General features: G+C 29.0%; 3 protein-coding genes across 5 annotated transcripts in view; 1 reads left to right on the top strand and 2 right to left on the bottom strand.

Annotated features, from left to right (window-relative positions):
* LOC112693895 (protein ROP) lies at positions 1-6,198 on the bottom strand. 3 transcript variants are annotated; one of them, XM_025569156.1, is made up of 11 exons: positions 6,070-6,198; positions 3,660-3,763; positions 3,408-3,560; positions 3,176-3,331; positions 2,885-2,988; positions 1,939-2,303; positions 1,779-1,880; positions 1,239-1,701; positions 978-1,165; positions 362-516; positions 1-295 (listed from the first exon to the last, which is right to left on the bottom strand). In XM_025569156.1, exons 2-11 carry the CDS (start codon positions 3,685-3,687, stop codon positions 234-236), a joined length of 1,776 nt encoding a protein of 591 aa, XP_025424941.1. In that variant the 5' UTR covers positions 3,688-3,763; positions 6,070-6,198; the 3' UTR covers positions 1-233. The 3 variants fall into 3 exon arrangements, with proteins under 3 accessions (XP_025424941.1, XP_025424939.1, XP_025424940.1); XM_025569154.1 differs by lacking the exon at positions 6,070-6,198 and having other exon boundaries at positions 3,660-3,819; XM_025569155.1 differs by lacking the exons at positions 2,885-2,988; positions 6,070-6,198 and adding an exon at positions 2,428-2,531 and having other exon boundaries at positions 3,660-3,819.
* Positions 6,199-9,641: 3,443 nt separating this feature from the next.
* On the bottom strand, positions 9,642-11,729 carry LOC112693890 (N-glycosylase/DNA lyase). Its single transcript, XM_025569148.1, has 5 exons — positions 11,453-11,729; positions 10,860-11,159; positions 10,513-10,786; positions 9,980-10,174; positions 9,642-9,806 (listed from the first exon to the last, which is right to left on the bottom strand). Exons 1-5 carry the CDS (start codon positions 11,530-11,532, stop codon positions 9,708-9,710), a joined length of 948 nt encoding a protein of 315 aa, XP_025424933.1. The 5' UTR covers positions 11,533-11,729; the 3' UTR covers positions 9,642-9,707.
* A 149-nt stretch (positions 11,730-11,878) lies between these two features.
* Positions 11,879-21,795, top strand: part of LOC112693900 (transcription termination factor 3, mitochondrial) — a 13,651-nt gene continuing 3,734 nt past the window's right edge. Inside the window, exons 1-2 of the mRNA XM_025569160.1 lie at positions 11,879-11,956; positions 12,574-13,710. Coding sequence (XP_025424945.1) covers positions 12,693-13,710 — 1,018 coding nt within the window. The 5' untranslated portion in view covers positions 11,879-11,956; positions 12,574-12,692. The remainder of the gene's footprint in view (positions 11,957-12,573; positions 13,711-21,795) is intronic.

Genomic DNA, 21,795 nt, shown 5'->3' with positions numbered 1-21,795 from the left:
AAAGCTAGATTAAAGAATAATTTGAAAAAAATAAGTTTTTCAATAAATATAAATACTGTTAAGTTCTTGAAACTCATAAATAACTAGTTAGTTTTTGAGGGCATTTTACTATTTTTCGACTAGTATTAACCCTATACTATATTATTATTTAATTTTTTTTTAATGTCACATTTAAGGCTACATTAATATTTCGAAAGAATAACAGTGTGATGAGTGGAAGAAATGGACAATACTTATTGACTCAAGGCAGACAAGTTGTTAAGAAAGTCTTCAGGAGTAAGGACATGTGATGAACCTATACAAAAATCAAAAAAAATTCATAAATATAAAAATACATAAGTTGTTTTTATAAAAATCATACCTATTATAACTTCCCAGTTTTTGAAATTATTTGTTACTTCGTATGCACATCTGATTTCAGAAAAGCTAACTCCTCCAATCACAAACACTATAACTCTGGGTACATTTTTGATTAATTGTTGACCTTTATCCTTATGCCAGTGTCCATATCGTGCACTACAAAACACCAATATTTCATTTTTAGATATTAATTTTTGTATTAGATTATAAACATAAGTTTAAAATTTGTAAATTTTAAATATTCAATAATAAATGTACACACTCACACACACACATGATATACAGTCTGTATACATTTTTAAAATAATTTAACAATGTCAAATACAATTAAAATATAAATAAATACCTGACTAATAAAAAAATCAAAGTATTTATTCCATGAAAAGAACAGCTAGATTTAATAATTTCAGTATTATTATTATCAATTAACAAAATAACATTCTTAATGATTTGTAAAATTGTTTTTAGGTTTGAGTTAAGAATAAATATAATAAAATACTGAAATAAAACTATGTTATTATTTAAACTTAAAAATTATTAAGTAAAATAATTATTTTCTTTAACAATTTTTAGAGTTGGCACATAAAAATGTACACTCAAGTATCATATATATATACCTAGTAGGTGCATGGTAACCAGATGAAGCAGCTCTACCAGCTAGAAAAGGAAAATGTTTGGCATCCAATTTGTCTTCAATACAGTCTTCCATTAAATCTTTGATCACAGGTGTCCAACGAGACATTTGATATGTCTGCTCTGTGATGCGCTCTTTACGTGTTATTTGGTATTGTTTTTTCCTGTTACCCTAATATAAAAAAAGATCATATACATATGTATTCAAAACAGACAAAAATAGCATCGCCATTAGATATCCTTACATCTACAATAGTGTTGATACCAAGTAAATTCAAATTTACAATAGCTTGTTTATCAGCTGGTGATAACTGAGCATGCTGTACCAGTTTATTAAGATTCTCTTCAGATATTCCATTCTTAGACAAAACATACAGTATGATGATTCTCATCTTGTCATTACTGGAAATATTCTGATCCAATAATATTGGTACAATGCACCTCATATGATCTTTGATTTTCTCGCCCTCAGCATCTGTACCCATAGCAAGATCTTGTTCCACTTTACACAGTCTATCGACATGTCCTTGATAACACTTCATGCAGTCTTCAGCCAAATGTAAATGAGTAGAATATTTACTCAATTCTTTTTGATATTGAGGCATCTTCTTAATCATGGTAGACAAATCACGCATGGAAGATTTACTTTCACCAACAGCTGACATGCGTTTAGAGTCAATGAATTTCTTTAAATTCTTAGTCACGTTTCTAATAATATAAATTGAAAATATATAGGTATAAAGGGTGTTAGTTATCAAGGAAGCAAGTCATGTTTATATACTTACGTAGATACAACAGCAATATGTTGATGTCTTAGCTCTACCCATAGTTCATCATTTTCATCCAACAACACTTCTTTAAAAGCGGCTCCTGCAGTGGCTTCATACCTTTATAAAAAAAAAAATTTAAATCACATTAAAATGTTACAAAAATATGATCACTTACTTATAGACATCATTTTCTATTGGCAAAAGATCATAAGCCATAGCTTGAAAAGTGAGCTCATGTAAAACTGGAGATACACAATCAAATCCCCTATCAAGTATAATTAATTGTGAACGAGCTTTTTCTGGACCTTCGCCCATTGTTGGTTCATCAGCTTTGTAAGCATCTAATTTTTGCTGAACAATCTGAGCTAATTCAGCATTGCGTTCAAAGTCACTTCTATATCGTACTGATGGATATTCTCCTAATGTAGCACAAACAGTAGCAATTTGTTCTGCTATGCGCTCCATATTAGGTACACGACTGCTTACTAACAAAGGATTATAGTAACACTGAAAAGTTTCACGGGAATCTAAAGAAAATACCTAAGAAAGCACAAAAAATGATATTAATTGCAAAACTTCATTAATAATATACAAATAATAAAACTATTTTAAGTGAAAAACAAAGCATAAAATAGGCACTTAAATATGTTAAACTAACACACACCTGACGCTCATAAGGTAGAAAAGCGATGTTAATCTCTCTGAGTGTTTTTATTTTTTTGGCAGCTATTGATTTGCACAGTTCATTAAAGAGTTCTTCTTGACACACTTTTTTTTTTTTAATTAAGCAATAAAATAATACCATATTAGTATGTTAAAAGAAAACAAAAATAGTTTATTAATAGCAAACAAAGGTTAGATTTTAGTTTTTCCGTGTTATGCAAGTAATTCAGCCTATTTTAGTTTACAGCCAATAATAAATTAATTAATCATACATCAATACACCACATTACATAATTTCATTAAAGAACCAAAACCAAAGATAGTAATACATCTCCAAAAAAAGTGAAAATAAATTGTCCCAATAAATCAATGTGTGATATCACATATATTTGTTAGTTTAAATTATTATAGTTAATACCCAAGAACAACTTCCACCATTGGTTTTCATAAAATGTTACCTGTTGTTCATATGCTATAAACGCTATGTTAATTTCCACCAAAGTTTTAATGAATTTTGCGACTGGAGACAAACTTAATTTGTTGAATAACTCATCGGGGCATGCTAAAATTGTATTATAAAAGAAAAATTTAACAATTTGACTTAGAGAAGATAAATTTTTAAAATATTATAAACCAACTTCAACAAATAATTAAAGATCATTTAGTTGATTATACTTGGAGGATCAAAAAATTAATCTAACATTTGATTGTTACAGAATAAATCAAACTATTAGACAAAAGAATCTTACCTTCAGTAAAATAAACATGAGCAGCTTTATACATGGATTTTCCAGGACTAGAGAAATCTCTAATAAGAGCAGCTACGGATTTTTCACTGGGAGTTATTAAGTACACAGCTTCTAATGTAGCCAATGGTTCACGTTTCTTTTGCAAATCTTCCACAACTGTGAAAATTTTTTTTTACTATTTTTCTTTACAATCTATTAAAATATTAAAATTATATGTAAAATGAACACTTACTAGTTATCCCTTCGGCCGAGATTTCGTGCATCTTACAGCAAGCTGATATCATTCGCATCGCCAGTTGGTCAACCACCATAACGCGCCATTCTATACCACCTTTATCGGCACCTTTTTTCGACCCTTTCTGTTTGATAACCTCATTCATGATTTCTATGCAACGAATAATACGATTTAATAATTAACAGTCGTATCAGACAAAATAATAGACCATATATACAGCGATGTGCAGCAGCACAAATATTATCTTACTTTGTCCAACAACAGCTTTCAGAGCCATATTTGATTATTCGTAAACCACCTCAGAAATATTAGACCAACAGCCTCCGCTAAACGGCAATCTTAACGACGATCTTCTAGAGTCACAAAAAATTCAATAACATTACGTCACTACTAGAATGAAGATGATTCAAATTACTTGGTCGGAGATAAGAGTGGAAAAATGGTGGAAAATCAATTGGAAAATTGGTCAGAATGCAGTGTGGCCAATACATGAACTTAAAAATTACCTTCCGATGCGATATTTACACACCCGTCAAAGTAATAAAAATAGCTTAATATATAGTTGCTCCGTGGTAATATAAATCGTATTCGTTTTTCGCCAAAATTTTTTCGTTTTCACAATATAATCATTACACTTTTATAGTAATTTTATACGTATCACGTGTTCATTGTGGTTTCACGTAAAATGTTAATGTTTTGGAAATCAAACGTTAACGAAAAAACACGGACAATTTCGTATAACCAACACGAAATTTTAAGATTCATTATTTTTAATCCGGGAGTGCTATGGAAATATTTAGGGGCGCTAAGCTCCCCCGAGTGTTCTCTTATAGGTTGCGCCTGTGCGGTATCTATATTTTTTGCAATCGAGAATCATTTTTATCGAGATCAAATCTAATCGTCTAATATCTATGATCTCAATACGCGAAATAATTTTCGCGAAGTTTAAACTCTGTGAATTATGACTTTCGTTTTACTTCTTGTTTCTTCGTCTTCTTGATAAAATTTGAACTCGACCCACAGTAGTGACAAATATTGTCCGTATGTAAATTAACAGATTGGTATGATAGGCGTAACCCCCGCGGGTCAGTGTTACCTTAGTAATTATATCAGTAGCGCAATCAGGAATTTTTCATGGGGGGGGGGTCTGACAATATAAACTAATATACAAATAATAAAAAATTATAATATATATATCTAGAATATGATATTAATATACTATTATACGTACCAAGGGGGGGTCCAGACCCGGAGTCCACCCCCCTGGTTGCGCCACTGAATTATATGTTATACATCATTTTACTGAATTACATCATGTCAATGGCTTTATTAAAAACGCGTTTGTATTTCGACGAACCAACTTTGGATTAGCTAGACTCTAGACTGTGACAAGTGCATCAGTTATGCACCCTCCCCCCTTCCCAAAAAATGATGCCACCGGTTTTAATTGTTCTACAAGCACAAGAACATTGCAGTTGTACAGCGCCTAAAATTCGCGTTTTTTGCTACTGCACACCTAATACCACACACCAAAATTTTTTAAACCGATGAACCAGTGCACACATGACTTCGTTGCATAATTTTTTTCGGTATTTAATAATATCTAATTAATTATTGGAATAAAAAATAATAAAAAATGTAAAAAAACTAAAAATTATTAAATGGTTACGGTAATACTCATAAAACAATGTATAAATAAATAAATAAATGGTTTACATACAGAAACAAATAAATAAAAGCTTAGCCTAGAGTAGTATTGTATTTGTAAAGTGCAACCAATTTCGAAATTCATCATCAGATATAAAATAAAATCGCAACTAGTATTTTTTTTTTTTTTCATATTCAGTCGTAATTTATTAACTTTGTATATAGGTACCTGACGGTGTATTTTTTCAAATTCGAAACAGGTCGTACTTTACAAATATGTAGTACAGCAGAATAATATTATATTCATTTATTTCTATATAGAAATTATTTGTTTTTCTTATTTATATATTAATTATTATAAATACACTATAAGACCACCTTTTAGTCTTGGAATGTTGAACGAAATTTATTAGAATGTAAAGCAATAAATCAGCATAAATTAAATGTTAACATAGAAATATAACTTTTTTTACCTACTGTTAATGTTAAGGATTTGAAATGAACACATTCAAATTTTCAATATTAATCAAATAAAAATCTAAAAAATCCGATAAAAAGTGCTGCACATTTCTTATTAGCTACTGCACATGGTGTGTGCCACTGCGCACAATTGTAGGCCCTGCCGTAGTCGGGAGGTCAATAAGGGCAATTAATCACTGGTCTTATTTTATGTGGGTAACAGTATTGATTATAAAATATACTATTTCACAATCAATGGTAGTGTATTGTATCGATTGGTATAATAAAATAACTAACCAAACAACAAACCGTATCTATTCCATAAAATCAGAAAAATAATGCATTTTATTTTAATCGTCTGACCTTCTAAAAGAACAAAATATTTACAAATAAATAGTTTGATATAGTCTAACATTGTTAATATTAGCTGTAAATAAAGCAATTACAATGTATTGATGCTGTGGGCATCTACATTCAATGGCGGACACAGTCGTACTCGCTTTCCAACATAAACAATGACAAAATCGGATTATGAATAAAATTGTATACTTACTGTCCATCTATGCGTTTTGAATACTTAGCTGCACAATTACTGTGAATAATGATATATCCAACCAATGAAACACACGTTGATCATATTTCGAAAGAATCTAAAATCGCGAAGGTCAACATTGTGTTAGATAAAATATTTTACACAATATAGGTATGGTTTATGTGACACGTCGGCATATACATTTTATTCCACTACAATAGTTTTCTACACTTTGACAAGAGATAAGCCTGTACAAATTCAATATTAACGCGCTACACAAATATATATTTTCTTCGTGCCGAAAAAATTTAATTATTCCTATTTAGCGATCAGCACATTTTTTTTAAAATCCATTTAAATGGTTGTACCGAGGTAAAAATATATTATTATGAAACAAGAACCAACACCCTATACGGTAGTGACATAAATGGAACTTTGCTCTAACACACAGCTGGGCACACTTAGCAGAGTTAGAAAAACTATAGGTATGTGTATTTGAATATAAATTGCTGAGTAATGTTTTATCAGAGGCAAGCTCTATAGTTATATTCAAAAATACTCTAATGTCACTTACATTATCTATATGAAAGTATGAATACAAAAAAAAAATTTAAATAAAATAAAAAATGTTAAAAAGTGAATAAATTAAAGATTAATCATTACCTCCTATACACAGTGCTCGACTTAGCAAAATTAAAGATGGGGGACTCTATTTACTTAAACAAAAAAAGCGTCCCAAAACTTGTTAAGCGTTATAATTATAACGTAATAATAGTAGGGGCATCATTTAAACTTTTGAAAGGGTGGGGCAACTGGTTAAATTTGCCGACTTCATAATGTTTAAAAAATTATGGTTACCGGTATATTAAATATTTATTATTTATGGACCATAGACTATCAATAAAATATTTTTTCGAAACAAAACATGTAAAGATTAGTAATGAATAATGATGTCATATTATAATAAAATAACATGAAACGTTGAAATTAAGTAAATTGAAACTTTCAGTTTACCCATTTAAATAATAACGTTAAAGATAATAAAACATTAATTAATTTACTTATCCTATAGGCTATAATTTACCAATCAGAAGATTTAATGGAATAATAATATAAATCTAATTAAATAAATATTTTATTATTTATATATTTAAAACTTTACAGAACTTATTTATAAAAACATTAAATTGTAGGTATCTCAAATATAATGTACCGTGGTTTGGGGTGAATAGGAACGATTTTAACGGTTTTTATAGTTTATGAGGTTAATTTTAACATTATTGATATCACGAAAACTGTTTTATAAAGATTACATATATAGAAATATATAATACACCAAAAATAAAGTTTATAAGGTTCGCGTAACAACGATCGTTATAAACCGGGGAGGAGTCAGTGTTTCCCAACTTTTAATAAACCGTAAACGTTTAATATTATTTAATTTCCTAGTACAAAATAGTAAATAAAAATTTACTATTTACCGATTTTAGCATTTGATCATCGGACAAAGAATTGCCGACTTTTTAAAATTTCTTAGAGTGGGGCATTTGCCATAGTCTGCTCCCCTCCCCCAAATGATGCCATTGAGTTGTGGGATGCTAAAATTCCTGAAAATTAGTTAGGATAACTATGGTAACTATTATATAAGATTTTATTTCAAAAACATACCAAGAATATAATCTGATGTCATACTTATAATACACTTTGTAGGAAAGTATATATATATATATAGATAGGTAGGTTAAATATGTTATGGATGTGTATAATCTAAACAACAAATATATATTTAGTAGGTAACTTATCGAAAAAAAAAAAATTAATAATTTTTATGTACGAAAAAAAAAACTTACCTTCAAACAATGAATATTAATGATGTGTATCTGAGCATTACTTAGTGAAGATTTTTTTTTAATTCCCACTTGTTTTTTGTTCAAGTACTACATGAATATGATGAGGAAGTATGTGTATGGTTTAGTCGTTCTTCAAATAAAAAATTGGACAAGTTGAATGAAGAAAAATATGCAAGAAAAATTATTTTGATTTTATTATATAAACATATTCTACTCTTACAATCATGGGTATGGCTGAAATGTTACAGAAAGTATATGTAATTCATACAATAGAGCAGGGGTCTTCAACCTTTTTATGCAGCAGGCCACATATTATTTTTTTTTAAATCTTGCGGGCCGCATTCGTAATAAAAACATGTATTATATATAAAAATTCAGTTTTATTCTTACAATTTTTAAAATTAGGTAGGTACATTTAAAATTACAAATTAGTAAATTTATTAATTTAAAAAAATTGCTATTGGAACATTTTTCTTGAAAAACGCGTCTTTCATCCGAGATTTTACGTTTTTTACTTACCGACATATTGTACAAATATTACGTAGAAAAAATATGAAATTAAAACTTTTACACGTAAACGAGAATATTGTGCTCATTCCACAATCGATTACGAACTAACAGACAATAATAATTATATATTGGTAGGTAATTCAATTTATCTTAACGCATATTTCTGATAGCGATAGCTTAACTGTTATAATTTTATTGAACTAGAAAATGTAAATGCTAAATTTAAATGTCGCATATTATGAAATGGCGGGCCGGGGGTTGAAGACCCCTGCAATAAAGCATATACAATGTGTACAACAGATATTTAATTTACAAGCTTAAGATAATAAGATTTTTTAAAGAATCCATAGAAAATATAAAATAAATAATAATAACTACATAAAAAATTGTAATAAAAAAACATTTCTAACAATGGGAACTTTTCACAACTTATAACATTCATAGTTAAACAATTAATAACATATTTTAAAATAACTACTAATAGTTCATGAACAATAAATATGGTTTCATCAAAATACTATCAATTTTTTTTTTTTAATGAAGTGAAGGACATTACAATATAAGATTTGAAATATCATTATGATATAAAACACAATAGTTAGCTTACATTTATTTTTAAATACAAGTAACCTTATAGCACTAATTAGGTTATTAAACTTAACTACACGCCTGCATATACATTATAATTTGATACAATACATTAATTTATTACTTCAATAATAATTCACTCTATATTTTTTAATGATTTTATTTTATTTTATTTTTTTTCTTTTGTTTTACATATTTTAAATACATTTATAATGAAAGTAAATTAACATAAGAGTAAATTTACTTACTTTTAAATTTATAGATAAAAACATTTACAGTGCTATGTTATGATATTTTTTTTTAAATTTTAAATTCAATATAAGTGGTTATTTAATGATTTATTTTTTTTTATATTTTTTAAAAATAACCTTACAATTATACAAATTAATATTTTTAAAATTTGATAGTTAATAAATTTAACCTAAAATTAATTTTAGCAAAAGTATAAAACTAACTTTTTACATATATTGGCAGTGTTGCTAGAGTCAAAATAATTAAATGTTACTTCAATTAGAAAATAAGTATATTAAGAACATAAAAATGATATTTATGTAAATATAAAATAATAATGTTTAATTTTAAATTCTGTAAGTTGCAAGTTGTTATTTTTCAATTAAAATATTTAATATATTATTACATATTGAAGATTGAAAATTACAAAACAAGTGTCCAAAGTATAAAAAATTAAATGATTTTTAAATGGAATTGAAATCAAAACTTTTTCATCCTCTTTGCATTGGGTTTTCCATCCAATTTATCAATTTTTGTTTCCACTGTCTTAAAGCTTTTCAAATCATCCAAGAATAAAACCTGAAAATTACATTTTCTGATTGTAATAGAGATTTAAGGCTTTTGTTACATATTTTCTTTTCACGATATGTTTTATTTAAATAAAGTTATATTAATGAATAAATAATTTTACTTCAGAAATCATGAGGTAAACGTTTTTTATAAAATATCTGAATAAAATATTAAATACTTACTGTATGAGCCCAACCAGCATTTTTTTTAAATATATTTCTAAAGCAGTCTCCTATTTCTTTATAAACTTGTTGGGTAACTGTTTTGTATTTTTTCAAATGTGGTAAATAGTTATCACGAGCAATTTGAAACACGTGAGTATCTACAGGAACAGCTTCTAAGTGATCAAGGGACATTAAACAAATACAGTCTGCAACCTGAACATAAATAATAAATTATGTTTCAACTATTATACATTTTTTTTTTTTTTAATTTACAACTACAGTTCATTCATTCATTCATTGACTATTGTATACAATAAAAGTTAAAATGTGTAGTAGTTTTTAATTTTTTTTTTTTTTATAGAGGAAAATGGCAGACTTTCTTTTTTCTTTGAAGTTTTAGTGACTAGACAAAGAAGAGGGGCTTCTATGACGAAATTTAAACCGAAATTTATACTTTTATTGAAACTTCCGTTTTACTTTGTCCATCCAATCAACACTCCACACATATTATATTATTCATACAACAAATATCATTAAAACTTATTTTTTACCTTTGGACCAACTCCAGGTAGCAGCATAAGTTCTTTCTTAGCACTATCATAGTCCATATTTTTTAGTTTTTCAATCCATTTGTCACTACCTAATTCAAACATTTTTTCAGCTGTTTGTCGAATAAACTTTGCCCTATACCCAAATTTTGCAATTTTTAAATCTTCTTCAATTTTTTCTCCGATTAATGTTTCAATAGTTGGGAATGAATAATAATTTGTTCCATCAATTTTTTTACCGTATAAAGTGCACATTTTTTCAACCATAGATGAAATCCTATAATATTTCTTATACAATTAATTCATACATTTTTTTTACATTTAATTTTCATTATAAAAAGGATACATACCTCGTAATATTATTATTGGATGAACAAATAAATGATAGTATATTTTCAACTGGTTCTTGTTTAAGCATTCTGATTCCTTTAAATCGTTCAGCTGATTTTTTAAAAATAGGATCACATAAGCTCCATTCTTTATAATATAAATCCAATGGCTCATCCATTCTGAGATAGTTACACAAACTTTCTTCATCAGAGTTTGTTGATGGAAGTCGTTTGTAAGCAATGTGATCATCATTTTGTTGTAGTAACCAAAATCCGCCAGCAAATACTCCTGAATACTCATCCGGAGCAGTTTCTTTCCATCTAATAATGTTCAACAATTATAAAAATTTGCACATAATCAAAAAGTATCAATATCCTGATTATAATTTAAATTATACATACAAATATATATATATATATATTCATATTGTGCAATTAAATGTTACTTTTTAAATATTTATTCATTATCAAAAGTTAATCAGTATCTATCATAAAGTTTATAAGAATGTAGCAAACAATTATCAATTAATATGCACATAAAATAATAAACAGTAATCAATAATTAAGGAAAAATTATAATAATAATTACAATATAAAAATAAATTTTCATTTACCTGAAACACTGTCCACCAAGAAGAACACATTTTAAGTTCACTTGATCTCTTGTACATAATAATTTTCTCATTTCTTTCATTTTAATGAAAATTATAATCAAATAATAACTAATCAACAACAAAAAGCATTCACCAAGTTTATAAAAATAATTGTAACTAAATAAATTTTATATCCATCAATCAAGTTTTTTTTTTTTTTATCATTTGTTTTATACAAAAACTATGAATATATAAATACAATACTATTGCCTGTACCAAGTTTTAATTCGTTACATAAACTTAATAGCCAAAATGTATTGTAATTGATACATTATTTTTCTTAATTCAAAAGAAAAGTAGATAGAAGATAAAAGTGATAAACGATTTTACGCGGTCTTCATTTTTTTTAAAAAATATTCTATTGATAACATTATCAACTACTCATCTCTAATATTTATCATCATAATAAGTGAACAAAAATAACACGAAGTCTTATCAAAAATACAGAACTTGAAATCTTAGCTTGTGAGTACAGAACCGTCAGAATCTATAAGTTTTGATTTTTAAATTAAAATTTAATGTTAAAACAATGTCACAATAAGTCTATGGATAATACGTATTTTATCAATTAGCATAAATATTTATTTTGAATCGGTAAGATAGCACTTTACTTCTATCAGTTAGGAATAATATTGATATTGTTATACCCAAATATCAAATATGTAATTCTTTAATTATATAATATACATTTATTAAAATTGAACATAAATAATTTATGCACACAAACTAACCATCACATTGTAATTAATCATACTGTTATGCTATTAATGATAACTACATTTCAATATTAAATCTTGTTTAATTTTAAATATAAATAAGCCAGTCAAATAACATTATCACTCAAAAAAAATTAATTGAAACCAATAATAAATTTGAAAATACTAACAAGATTATTTAATTAATTGATCCTGTTTTAATATGTTATTTCAGTAAATAGGTATATGCACAAAATTAATTGGATTCCTATAAATCTATTGATAGATGAAGATAATGTTGGAGATAATGTTTATATTTCAATAATATCTAATAGAAATACATTTTTTGAATTTGTGAAATCAAATATTTACCGTTTTTATTTACAGGTTGGAATTAAACTGTAAACTGAAGATTCATTCATCTGTACTTAAAGAGTTCGAGTTAAGCATATATGTTGGAATTCTACTACATTATCAACCACCTACTGTAAATTACCTGAATCAACATGATTTTAATTAAACGGATACTTTCTTTAAGAATTCATAAGCATAAAGTATTATTTAGATGCTTTTGTAACTCTGTTAATACTTTGGAAAATATTCAGACCAGCCCAATACAATGGCCTAAAGATTATGTTACTTCTCCATTAGAAACTAATGTTACTGATTTTTCTACTATAAGTCCTGCATTACGTCCTACATTTAATCTTGCTGCATATGTTAACGACTCACATTCATTACAGCAATTAGTGAAACTTGGCGTTGAACTTTACAAATTTGATAATGATCCTAGAATAATGGAGACAATATTAAAACTAGATTTTGAACGTGACATGAAACCTTACATAAGATTTATTCATGATTGTGGGGTTCCAGTCGAAGAAATAGGAAAGTTTTTAACCAAAAATCCAATGATATTTACTGAACACATGGATGATTTGATTACTCGAATTAACTATCTACAACATAAAAAGTTTGACAAAGAAATGATTTCGACTATAGTTCGAAAATATCCAATGTGGTTGTCACAAAGTACTATTGATATTGATAAAAGTCTTGGATTTTTTCAAACCAAATTCTATCTTTCTGGTGATAATGTTCGCAATATGGTAACTAAATTACCAAAATTAATTACTTGGCCCAAAAAATCAGTTAATTTAATAATGTTCTCATTAAATGAAGAGATGGGTTTTAATAGGAGTGAAAGAAAAAGATTGTTATTAATTCAACCTAAGATATATATAATGTCTAAACATCATTTATTTGAACGTTTCAACTACATACATAATATTATGGGCATAAATCATGATCGTATTGTCCTTGAACCTCAAGTGCTGACCAGTCGTTTATTTAGAATCAAACAAAGACATGAATACCTCAAGTATTTAAATCGAGCACAATATGACCCAACAAAGCCCAATTATGTGTCTCTTTTCAATTTAGTTAAAGGAACTGATTTAGATTTTTGTTTGAATATAGCTAAGACTAATACTGAAAAGTTTAATAATTATTTGAAGACTGTTTTATAATATTGTTAAATTGTAATTAAAATTCTATTTCATTCAAAATTTGTTTTTAATTATTTTTTATATTCAATATTTGCAAAATTAGAATAATGACATTTAAATATGTAATATAATTTTATACAACTATGTATTATTACACTAATAATAATGAATATTCCAAAAACATAATAACTCTTTTACCATAGCCTAAATTAATTTTCTTCTTATATATATATATATATATATATATAGCAATATTTAATATTAGAAAATAAATATTTTTGGTTAAATATTTTTGTGGTATATTTCTCTTCCTTTATTTACCTTGATGGTACCTTATTGTTAAAATTAGAATATAATAGTAATCATGAAACTAAAATATTAAACATTTATCTTTGTAAAGATTGCCAAGCCTTACAAAAGTAAATTATAGCTAATATGATAATAATTTTGATTAAAATATATTATGTATTATAAATGTACAGTGTATAAGTCTTATTTAAAAATTAATATTCAGAAATTAATTTATGTTTCCTGTGAAAAATTAAATTTTAAAATGTTTATAATTTTAGAAACATATGTATTTCAATCAGTGAAGGTCAAATGAGGCCGGGGAGGTTTAAAAGAATATATCCCCCTTCCATAAACTTTTTGTTATTTTGTATTATTTTTAATAATATACTGTATGTAGATCATTTTTGTTTAAAATGATCTGATAAAACTATTCACAAATTTTAATATAAATTTTTTTTGTGATAATACAGACAAAAATGGTTATTAATTTTCAACCATAGAATAATTACTCTATGCTATTAACTTATAGCAGAAGTTGTTTCAAAATCGTGTATTCACTTTGAAAATGTATTTATATATATTGTATTATAATACTCCAAAATTTTTATTTTATCTGTTCTCTAATTATAATTATAGTTTAACTCAATACCAACAAATTACTGTTAATATACTGTAGTATGGTTTATACATTATAGGTATATTATATAATCTATAAACTTTGTACATTGAAGATAATGGGAAATTAAAATACACTATATACTATTATTATAATGTTTACTATTAAATCGTTGAATATGTAGAAATTTGAATTGGGGGGGTCCGGACCCGAACCCCCCCCCCCTTGGGTACGCCCTTGATGTACATATGATCTGCTTTTATTTTCATTATTTGTGCTAAGTCATTAAGTGTTTATTATATCAAAATCTAAAATAACGAACTATTTCGCTGATGCAAACAGCAACAGCTTCTACCATATTTTATTTCAAAACATATTTTTATAGTTTGTAGTATAAAAATTAGTTCAATTTTTTAAACTTATGTTCTCAAATTATGACTTGATCAAAGTTCATGTTGGAAAATCAGCCTCATCATCCTATGACAAAATTATTTGATCGCCGCTGATTTCAAATGTTCCTCTATTTCTTACGTAAAATTTATTTTCATTAATAGACTTTTGTTACGTTGATGTATGGTCATAACATTTCAAAGGGAAATTACTTAATGTGTTATTAGATATTGCAAAAGAAAATCGTGTTGAACAGTTGATTGTTAACAAAAAAAAATAGGTATATTTTTCATATTAGAAACACTATTCCGCCTAACATTATGTTTGGGGTAGGTACCAATTATTTTCCTTTACTTACGTTTATCCATAAGACGGTTAAACAGTTTTCACTGCTGAGTAAACAAATAGTAATTAAAATGGACAGTGGAGCGAAAAAAATATAATTTGGCTGCACAATTACCATGTACGTATCAAAACATTGTGGCATGGTTATTCACATTCTACGAAGAGTTTCTGAACTCTGTGGGGTACCTACTTTCGATTTCCAAAAGATAGAACACAATCGGTTATATAATTGACCTGTATAATACATATATTAATCTACGTTTTGGAATATCGAACAGGTGTAAAATGGTATTGAATGACATTACCGGGTCCGACATCCGTTGATCAAAATGTTGCGGATAAAAGTATACCCATACGCGCGCGCGCGCACACACACACGTATACGCGTATACACGGTCGATGTATAGTAATACATACATATCTTGTACACTGTAAAGTCTACCCGTGCTTCGCGCACATAAAGGTGTGAATGCCTATTATTGTGCGTGTGTGTACGGTCGAAGCCGGTACGCGGTTTATACCCATACCCGCGCTAAGTATACCTGTATCGTACGTGTGTGCATTGTAGGTATACACATCTAATGTATGTTACAATACGCGCGGCGCGACCAGAGTCTTTCGGACGCCGCAACAGCGGCGACAAAAACGGTCGGGTCGGCGGAGGAGCAGCAGCAGGAGGAGGATAGGGAAAAAAGGTATTTTCGTTCCGATCCTATTGAAATGGAATGCACGAGCAGATCGGATTCGTCACAATGGTCATGTGAGAACGCGCGCGCGCGCGCGTACACGTATTATACACCCAATACCAATGCGTGTGCGGCGGCGGTCGTATCTCGCCCCGAGCTGAAGAATGCGCGTCTTAACGTATCCTGTCCGGGATCGATGCCTGCTGCACACTTGTACAATATAACATGAATGCACGCGTGTGTGTGTGTGTAGGTACACGTTATATTATACTATTTGTGCGTATTTATGTGTATGTGTATCCGTATCCGCACACACGTACGGGCGATGTACCTACACGTATATTATTATTATTATTATTATCATTATCATATATATACACGCGCGCGCGCGCGCGTATTGTACAGAGGTGCGCGTCGGCTGCAGGCGGCCGTTTTGTTGCCGACCGCAACACAATACTCCAAATTGGAATTTCGAAGACATGAAAGACATTCTCCCTCCCCTCCCCCCGACGAATGAACAACAACGCGTATTCGACGACAGTTCTCGAAAAGTACACGTGCACCGGAACATCAGCGTCGCTTGCATAAAATATGTACGTACGTCGTGTGCGTTCGAGGACTCGCTATCCTTGGACACACACGCGCGCGACGGCATTTTAATATTTTGTTCCGACCAATCTAGTACACGTACAACCAGTGGCACAACCAGGATTGGTTTTCGGGGACGGTTGTGGATTTGGAAAATATAAGCATTTTCTGCAGGTGTTTGGTAGGGATAAGGAAGTAAGATTAAGTTGGGTTTATGAGTAAAATATTTAAATTACAAATTAAACTGTTTATTTAACTTCTATTTCACATTGTGATACCACAAAAAAAAAACTATTATACAATCGACTATCGAGAAATCGTTGTAGCAAGGTTATTGATGTTTTAAAGTTGAACGGAAATTTACAAAACGTTCCGTATTGTCATGTTATTATTGTTATAATAAATTATAAATTATATTATTGTTTTTATCAATTATAATACGAATAATATTCATATTTCATATTAATAAGCCATTTCGTATCTTCAAGATAAACCATTTTTTTTTTCCGATATAGAATTTGTAAAAACCTCAGAAAAATTTCTGGGAGATCCAAAACCCCACCCCTAGTTGCGCCACTATACCCGTACATCGATTCCCATAAACCGTCAGATTAAACTTAATTTCAAAACTTTCAACGTACAGTCTTATACGGGTTTATATGGGTCGTGTTCGCACAGAGATATGTGGTGCACGTTTGGTAGCGTCTGGTGGCGCATGTTTAATTTCGAGCAGTTTTAAAAACGCGGACGTGTGTGTTCGAATCGCCTGGTATGTGATCCACTGAGTATTCGATATAATACGTACCGGTACAAAATCGTGGGAGGCAGTGCAATGATCGCATTATATTATATGCAGAGCCGTATTAGGGGGGGGGGGGGCAAAGGGGGCAATTGCCCCCGGGCGCCGTAGTTTTGTAAAAGTAATGGGGTGCCCTTATCTGCACTTAATATGCTACCTGTGCCCAGTGGCCCCGTAGAAAAAATTTTGCCCCGGGGCGCTGAAATGTTTAACACGGCTCTGATCACATGTACTTAACCTTCTGACGACACACATCGATTCAGGTCCTGTTAGTCACGTCATTGGATATAACGCGTATCACGTGATACATGACAAAAAGGGGAAAGGTACGAAACCTTTTTTTTTTTTTTTTTGGTATCTGATGTCCAAATGTTGGTTTTTGGCGTTTTCAATCAAACCCTTACGTACATAAAAACCCGTGGAAACGGATTTATACAGTTTCATAACCTAACCTAGCCCGGCAAATATTGTTTTTCGATCGAAACATTTATTTTTCTCTCTGTATACTTTGTTTACAGTTATCGAGCTGAACAGTATTGTTGTGGAAAAAGTTCTTACGCATTTTTTTGAGGTTTCGTTTTAAAAAAATTGTTAAATTTAATGTCTGCATGCCATTAAAGTTTGATCAACGTGAGGTGCACATAGTATGCCTCGGTAACCCCCTTAAATAATATATAATATAGTTAATAAACATCATTACATCGAGTATTCGAAATTGTTACCTGGTTGGTTATATTCATAATTAATATTTAATGATATGCATAAGGGGAAATCCATTATATTGTTACATAGCATAATTTCTAAATAATATGTTACTCATTAAATACATGTATTCTGTGTATGCAAACGTGTATCTCCAAATATTTGGGTACACTGGGAGCTTAGCCCTCTCAAACAAGGGCGCCCATAAGAAAATTCTCAAAGGGGAGACAACATTTTAATTTATTAATCTATTCATAAATAATAATGACCCACGGTATAGGAAGGGTCTTACAATTTTACATTAAACTATTACATTATATAAATCAACCTGGAAGACTATAAAATAATAATTATTTAACCAATTTACCATAAAAGTAATTTATTGAAATTTTTATTCAATTAATAATATAAATTGGACACTTAAAACATTAGTTGTATTTATTAAAATATTAATTTACAAATATTATATAAATATTATGGTGGTGTACACACACATATACATACCGTATTTCTGGAAATCACAATATTTTAAGAATTGATAATTATCCATAGAATAGAAACGAAAAAGCGTATTGTTATTTATAGCTGATAACCTGATTTTTCAATAAATAAATAAATAGATTTTTCATAAACAAATTATAGATTTTCATATATTAAATTAAATTTTTAAATTCTATTTAAATAAATATATTCTTATCATAGTAAACAATTTTCCATGATTTTTAACATTTTTCATGGGGGGGGGGCATATCTCTCCCTTGCCCCCTATATGGGTGCCCTTGCTCTCAAAAGAAAGGTTAATAATTTCTCCACACTTGCAAAAAAAAATTTTTATAACAATCACAATTTTACTGATTTATTGACACGGGAAGTAAAAAAAAAAAACACAAGGCCTGGATCTGCGATCCAAAATAATTTCAACCATCACACACACTCGTTCGTATTTTGTAGATTTGTAAATGTAAATGATTTGATTCAATTCACATATCTAGAACTTATTAGATTTAGTCTATAAAAACCGATCGATTAATCCTTCATTAATTCAAAACTCATTTACTGTGTGATAAAATCTTATCTCCATCGTACTTATGAACAATCGTCTTATTACAGAAATATTATTTTAAATAATTATCACCATTCGTGTAATACATAATTGAACACTTAATACAAGATTGACACATGTATCCATTTTTTATAATAGTTTAAAATTTAATCAGGTCACACGTCAAGAATAATGTTTTTTTTCAATTTTCCAACTATATCTTCATCAGTTGCTCAAAACTCAAATGTCCATGAAAATTAAATGTTTTATAAATTAATAAGAAATATTTATTTTCACAAAATATTATACTATTGACTTTTTGATTGGTATTTACCGAGTTTCATATTTTGCAACATTTAAACGAATACAATTTGTGAATATGCATCAATTTACTTAATAGTATCATTGATATTTCATATAGTTAATATGTAATATGGGCATTTATTGTGATAATTATGTTTTACCTTTTGCTTATATTAAGTAAGTATACTAGAAAACGATGAACAATCTATAACAGCATTTTTTTTTCGAGACGTGTCATTTGTAAAGGAATGATAAACAAAATACATTAGGCAAAATGCCTGAATGTCTACCAATTGGGTTTAAATTATATCGTTTTCTATACACAACAATAAACCACACTCTTGCAGGTAAGTAGGTGTATGGATAAAGCTATAAAGGTGTGAAAAAAATGTTCAACAATGAGTGTATAGTAGTTTTACTTTCATTTGTTACTCTGAATTTGATTTTACTTTATTTTCAACCACACGTATTATAAATAGAGTAGGTAACCTACACGCTGCTACTCTATAGTCTACTGTAAAATAAGACCGGCAGGTAGTAGTTATATCAGCAGTTATATCAAACACCTTATACATTATGTATTCTTAAAAGGTTCCAATAAAATTATGGTCAATGGTACCCATAGCCCTGTCTGGCAACATATACCTACTGGATTTAACAAAAACGAAATTTGGAGTGTACTATTATTACCTAGTTGAGGTAGTAGCAGGTGATTGCGACCGGCTTTTATAATTGTATTTTTATCCCTATGCATCCTGTCCGGATTATAGATATCATCCAACGTCAGTCCATGCCAAGTACTTATTGTGTAATATTAAAATTGTATAAACTTCTTATGCTTAGCGACCAAACACACGCGTTAAAGTCAAATTGGTATAATAGTAATTGGATACAAAAGGCATGGACAAAAAAATATAAGCGATATTTAGGTCTTATACCAGACTCTACCGTTAAATCTGAGTTAAAAATTATAAGATTCTAATGTGAGTTACAAGTGTAATACAACTTATTGCAGTAATCAGGACTGGATACAGGCAATATAGATGAGTGATGACGGAGGTTAATTCGTAATCATAGTTTTTGTGAAAACAGATATAGCTATGTCGCTGAGTGAGGTAGGAGTGGAATGAAATTTGACGTAATATGTGTATTTAACATAAAGGCTGGGTAAAATGAAATACATATTTTTCGAGTTTTATTGACAAATCAATATTAATTTCAAAAAAATTAAGATATCTAATACGATTTTTTATAATTTTGATTTAATATTTACTTTTGAAAGATATATCATTTACGTTAGTGTATATAAATAAAAAAAAGACTTACTTAACTGGAAGTATTTTTAACGTAATCATTCATAATAACTATATAATATTTTCGGTATGCATTTTGTAATTTCTTTTTTAAATCGTAGGATATCAGAACAAAAATAAACATGTACAACCAAATAATTTCAAGCGTATCGCACGCATGTGAAAAAACACTTGGAGTTGATCACGCGTACCTGTACCGTCGTCGGACCCTTGTATTGTTACTAGGGTTAGGGACTTGTTGCATTTGAATATTGTTTAATAATGATTGTAGAATAGTCGAAATAAGATAAAAATTTATGTTAAGTCATAACGGACTGAAATACAAAAATATGTAATTGCATATTTTCTCATATTTCACCGTTTTCTGAGCAAAACGCATAATTGACAAATGTTGGCAATTGAATTGTTATTTACAACGTATTTACGCAGTTTTTGTTTGATGTCAATTAAATTTATTTTAAAGGTTAACATTATTTTTTTTTTTGCATCTGTCAATATATGCGTAATCATAGAACGACAAGGCAAAAAGGGATATACCTAATTGTCCCTGCGTATACTATCGGTTATCGTTATGTATTCATTTAGTTTTCATTATAGGGGAAGACGAAGAAAATGAAATCGAACATACATTGTAATATATTGTGGTATTGATGTCGAGTAATTAAAAAAAAAAAAATGTTTAAATTTCAACGAACAAATCAAATATTTTAACCGTCGTTAAAAAAAAATATTCGGTTGCATATTTTGGTTATTTTGAGTGCATGTTTCCTAAAATTTGTGTACAATGAGTCCCGAACCGTAATTGTTACGTTTTGATGCTATAACGAACGCGTCTACACGAACAGTAATAATAACGGCGAACAGTGGCATAAAATGATTAGAAAAAAGTACGGGTTCGGCACGTGAGAGCAGAGAACGTATTTATAGATGTGGTGCAGTAACGGTCGGCGGCGGCGAGCCGGTAAAAACGTTTCGTGTGTTTATTTTTTTTCTTCCCCCCCCCGCCCCCCCCCCGCCCGGGCGCGG

This window comes from Sipha flava, unplaced genomic scaffold, assembly GCF_003268045.1.
Source record: "Sipha flava isolate LNK unplaced genomic scaffold, YSA_version1 119_pilon_pilon, whole genome shotgun sequence".
NCBI lineage: Eukaryota > Metazoa > Arthropoda > Insecta > Hemiptera > Aphididae > Sipha > Sipha flava.
Note: the sequence above shows the minus strand (reverse complement) of the source record. Positions and strands in the feature narration are given on the sequence as shown.

Bases quoted from the DNA above. Each gene is read 5' to 3' on its own strand.
- LOC112693895 (XM_025569156.1), bottom strand. From the start codon at position 3,687: ATGGCTCTGAAAGCTGTTGTTGGACAAA. The intron at 2,304-2,884 runs GTAACATTTTAT...GTGCTTTCTTAG, and splicing joins TTATAGCATATGAACAACAG to GTATTTTCTTTAGATTCCCG. The intron at 296-361 runs GTATGATTTTTA...ATTTTTGTATAG, and splicing joins AAACTGGGAAGTTATAATAG to GTTCATCACATGTCCTTACT.
- LOC112693890 (XM_025569148.1), bottom strand. From the start codon at position 11,532: ATGAAAGAAATGAGAAAATTATTATGTACAAGAGATCAAGTGAACTTA. The intron at 10,787-10,859 runs GTATGTATCCTT...GAAATATTATAG, and splicing joins TCCAATAATAATATTACGAG to GATTTCATCTATGGTTGAAA. The intron at 9,807-9,979 runs GTAAGTATTTAA...TGTAATTTTCAG, and splicing joins ATGCTGGTTGGGCTCATACA to GTTTTATTCTTGGATGATTT.